The sequence below is a fragment of the Malania oleifera genome, chromosome 9 (assembly GCF_029873635.1).
Source record: "Malania oleifera isolate guangnan ecotype guangnan chromosome 9, ASM2987363v1, whole genome shotgun sequence".
Classification (NCBI taxonomy): Eukaryota; Viridiplantae; Streptophyta; class Magnoliopsida; order Santalales; family Ximeniaceae; genus Malania; species Malania oleifera.
The window spans coordinates 41165822-41170247 of NC_080425.1; the positions used below are offsets into that span (position 1 = coordinate 41165822).

General features: G+C 44.4%; 1 protein-coding gene across 1 annotated transcript; it reads right to left on the reverse strand.

Moving 5' to 3' along the window:
• Positions 1-280: 280 nt before the first annotated feature.
• On the reverse strand, positions 281-3526 carry LOC131164670 (transcription factor TCP8-like). Its single transcript, XM_058122043.1, has 2 exons — positions 867-3526; positions 281-667 (listed from the first exon to the last, which is right to left on the reverse strand). The coding sequence occupies exon 1, from the start codon at positions 2453-2455 to the stop codon at positions 869-871; it is 1587 nt and encodes a 528-aa protein (XP_057978026.1). The 5' UTR covers positions 2456-3526; the 3' UTR covers positions 281-667; positions 867-868.
• Positions 3527-4426: the final 900 nt, after the last annotated feature.

Consider the following 4426-nt stretch of genomic DNA (forward strand, 5'->3'; position numbering starts at 1 on the left):
ATAAATATTTGCTCATAACAATAATGATCATAAATAAGAGGCATGCATGATTATTTTCCTTAAATAAAGAGAAAAAATAATAAAAAAATATATATAAGTAATGAAAAATAATTATTTTCTACTGCCTAACCCAAATAAAAATTAAATCGCTTTTTTAGGTCTGGGATACAATAAATAAATAAATAAATAAATAAAAATCAAGTCCTAAAACGGATACTATGCATAACCTGCTATCAATGCATAGGGGAAAGAGAGAAAGCAAATTATTAATTTTGAAAAATTGATGAAATAAAAATCAATTATTTAATTTTCCTTTATTTTTTGGGCTTGTTTTCCATTTTACTTACACAAACAAAGCAAATAGCAATCCTATAATTACAAATACATGCAAACAAATTCTCCTTCTATACAATCTTTCCCTCTCTCTCATTCGTCCCTTTGGACCAAACTACATAAAACCCCTCACCTTCATGTTCTAGGAAAATTCCAAAAACCAAAAGAAAAACCAATATATAAAACCAAGACAACAAAGAAAAACAAATTCACAAACAAAACTAAACGGAGTCTGGAACCTCTCTCTTCTTTTCTGAGATGATCATCATCATCATCATCCCTGTCGTAACATTATCAACCACTCCACTCGTCATCACAAACTCAAATTCCAAATCTGCAATTTAAAATCCAAAATCAAACCGAACAACCCCTTCCTTCCTGCTACCTCCTATAACAAATTAATCTCATACTGAAAGATTTTAATAAACCATACTGCTATATATATATATATCTATATTTAAATATAATATATGAAGAAGAAGCAATCTAATTAATTACCAACCATCTTATAATTAATATTCAGACGTACGTACTATCATTGAGAACTATTCGGGTTTTCTTCCCCGCTATCGGCTGCTTGAGGCTGCTGCTGCTGTTGCTGATTCTGCAATGGATGGTTTTGCTCCGTGTTCACATTCATTCCGCCCCTTGAATAAGCATTGAGGGCTGCCAACATCCCCAAATTGGTGTCCGAGACGCCTAATCCGAGATGCTGCGACGGCTGCTGCTGCAACAGCATGGAACCCAACTGCAGGGCGCTGGCACGGCTGCCCTGAAATTCCAAACTGCTCGGAAAATTGACTCTCGGCATGAAATGCAAGGGTGCTTGGAGGGTATTGCCGCTTGCGCTGGGTGCCGTGGGGAAGGTCCACATCTGAGTTTCAGAAGATGGACCCGTCCCGGAAGCGCCGGAGGCCACCGTAGGATGGCCATCCGCAGCCCCACCCGTTACCGGCAGCATCCAGAACGCGCTGCCAGCTGCGGCCCCACTGGTGGGGGCGGGCGCCACCGCCCACATGGCAGTGGCGGGCACCATGTTCGATGTCCGAAGTAAGCTTGCACTCTGACCTGAAGGGCTTGATTCTTGTTGCTGTTTCGGCATTGGGATTGCGCTTTTAAATGCCTTGTTCGCGGAAGGAGACGCTGCGCTACTGCCCGGACCGCCTTCTCCCGGCGACTGAGATTCTTCCTTGAACAAATCTTCTCTGAACCGCTTCCTCATGAAACCATCGGTGGCGGAATCTCCGCCCCCAGGCTCGCTGCCACCGCCGCCGCCACTGCTGGGAAGTGCTTCGGCAATCTGATCTGCAGTGAGGAGATGAGGCTGATGGTGTTGGTGGTGGAACCCCAGCATAGAGGAATGAGGGAAGCCTTCTTCGTAGTGAGTGTGGTGCGCCTGAGCCAGGGCCAAGGCGTTGTGGAAGGAATGCGGTGCTGATTTTGACGGTGGAGCTGACAGAGTGGAGCCACTGCTTCGAAGAGAGACGTTGAGGGTGGAGAAGTTAGCTGGGATCGTGCCCGTGCCGGTGGCGGCGATGATCGCCGGCTCAGCTTGCTGGAGGAGCCACTCAATTGTCTCGCCGTCGGATTTGTGACCTAATTCTCTGGTCAATTGGAAGACTCGTGCGGCGCAGGTCGCCGGCATTCGGATGCGGCGGCCGCGGCCGTCGACCTTTGTGTGGCGGTCTTTGGTGGATCGCTTCGTCGTTTGCAGCGCTGACGGCGGGGTGGTGGCGATAGTGAGCTGCTGCTGGTTTTTCTTGGAGGGATCGAGGAGAGGGGAGGAGCGGGAGGAAGGGTGAGTTTCGGATCTGGTGGCGATGGCAAGGGAGGCGTCCACCAGTTGCGGCGGGGGGGCGGCGGAGGGAGTAGAAGCGGTGGTGGGGGAAGAGGTGGAGGAAGATGAGGAGATGGAGGGCATGAACGGGGGTTGGGATGGTGCAGATCGGCCATCGAAGGGGATGGAGAGCTGCGAAGAGGAAGACTGCTGAGTACTCTGGGCGTGGTGGAGATGGTGGTGGTGGAGGGAAGGTTGGTGGTGGTGGTGGTGGTGGTGGTGGTGGTGGGGTTGTGAAGTGTTGTTGGAGTTTTGCTTATTACTCTGCAAATCTGTTAGTTCCATGTCTGTGGGGTTTAGTGGGGGATTGGATTGGATTTGTCTTTTTTTTTTTTTTTCCTAATTTTTTTTTCTTGGGGTTCAAAGCTGATACTGGGCTGTGCCCTTTTTCAATCTCTGGTTGATGATCAACCCCATCTTCTCTTCTATCTCACCCCTCCTCCACCCCCTTCCTAGAGAGAGAAAGTTAGAGAGAGAGAGAGAGAGAGAGAGAGAGAGAGAGGGAAGAGAGAGAAAACCCCAAACTATATTGCAGGCAAGCTTGGACCTTACTATGACTTGTAGTTTGTGGGGTTGCTTTGCTTTGCTTTGCTTTCTATTGACTGTTGTCTTAATTTGCTCAGAGAGAGAGAGAGAGAGAGGTGCGTAGGTTAAGATGGTGGAAGCAGATGGGGGACCTGAGAAAAGTAGCAGAAGCCCACTCGTGGGGTCTCGTAAAAGAATGTTAAAATGGGCTTTGTTTTTTTACAGGGACAAACACACACACAAATACCTAAGAAAGGCCAGCTTACCATACAACTTATTGACACAGGAAAGACTGCTAATATAATGGGCCTCTAGGGTCAGAATTACCCTTTCTTGGATTGACAGAATTGGCAAACTATAAGGACACCACTGTCTTTTTCACCCCACAAGTGCCCCTCCATTAAATCAAAATGAAGGCACCCAAATCAATTCAGGAGCCTAAAATATTTCAATTACTACTCCAGAATGTGGTTTATAAGTATATATATATATATATATATATATATATATATATATATTCGTCCTCTTTAGCTGAAAACTGCATAGATGCAGTGGCAGCAGGGAGCCAGCAAACTGCAGACCAGAAGGCCTTCTTAAGGCAGGAGGAGAGACCAAATGATACCCTCAACCTTCTTCTTCTTCTTCTTCTTCTTCTTCTATCATAAAGCCCTAAGTAAGCTGACATGCATGAGCACCATACTTCAAAAACAAATTTCACTGCCAATTAAACAAGACAAGTGTTATAAACAGTGCTCATGGTTCTAAAGGCAGGGGAATTAAATAAGGAAAGCAGGGCGGGGGGGTTCAAATTGTGTGGTAGAACTGAGGTTGGATTTGAGGGAGTCCAGCCAGGGAAGCAGCCAGACAGCGCAGGTAAGCATCAGATAAAGCATCTAATGCCGTGGGACAGCTCATCTCTTTTCTCAACCCCAACCCCACCTCTCTTGTCTTTAGATATTCATATTTTTTTTTTCTCCTTTCCCTTTGGGCTTTTCTCTATCGGGGCACCCCCCCCCAACCCAAAACTTTTGATATATGGACCCCCATCCTTCTTCGGCAAAGACAAAATCGCCCTTCCAATATTTAAGATTTACTTTTTACGCCATGCTACTAATTAATTTATATAATGTAAATGAGCTCTTAAGATTCCTAATTGGGGAGCTAATAGAGTTTTGAAAGCTTATTTTAGGGTATATTTTAAATTTTTAGTTGTCTTGTTATTCTTATTAGTGTAGTTCTCTATTTTAATTTCAAGTTCATTGACACCAAAATCACACTCCAACCTGCATGTGCACAGATTGTAACTATAACTTGCAAGTAAAGGAAAAATAATAGAGTTTGGAAGACTCTCAGTAGTGTATGGAGACCACCTTTAATACTTAAGTCAGCAATTGCGTTAAATAGATGAATTCTAAATGATCTATCTTCTCCACAAGTTATCTTTTTGTGTGTGAGATAGATGAATATTTAGTGTCAAGTGTCTTTACGTGAGAGATGATAGATAGGCTTAATTCCAAGGGTTTATACTCTATGTTGTGCAACACGCCAATAATCACTACCTACACTAATAATCACTACCTGGGATTGATACCAATTGTTGTTCTCAACATTTAGCCCTTAGAAATCAATTGTTGTCGCCGAGTGTGCGTAGCGGAATAACTCACTCAAACACCCATGAATAATCAATGCAAAAAGCAAGCAAGCACTCGACAATAAACTATACAAATCACT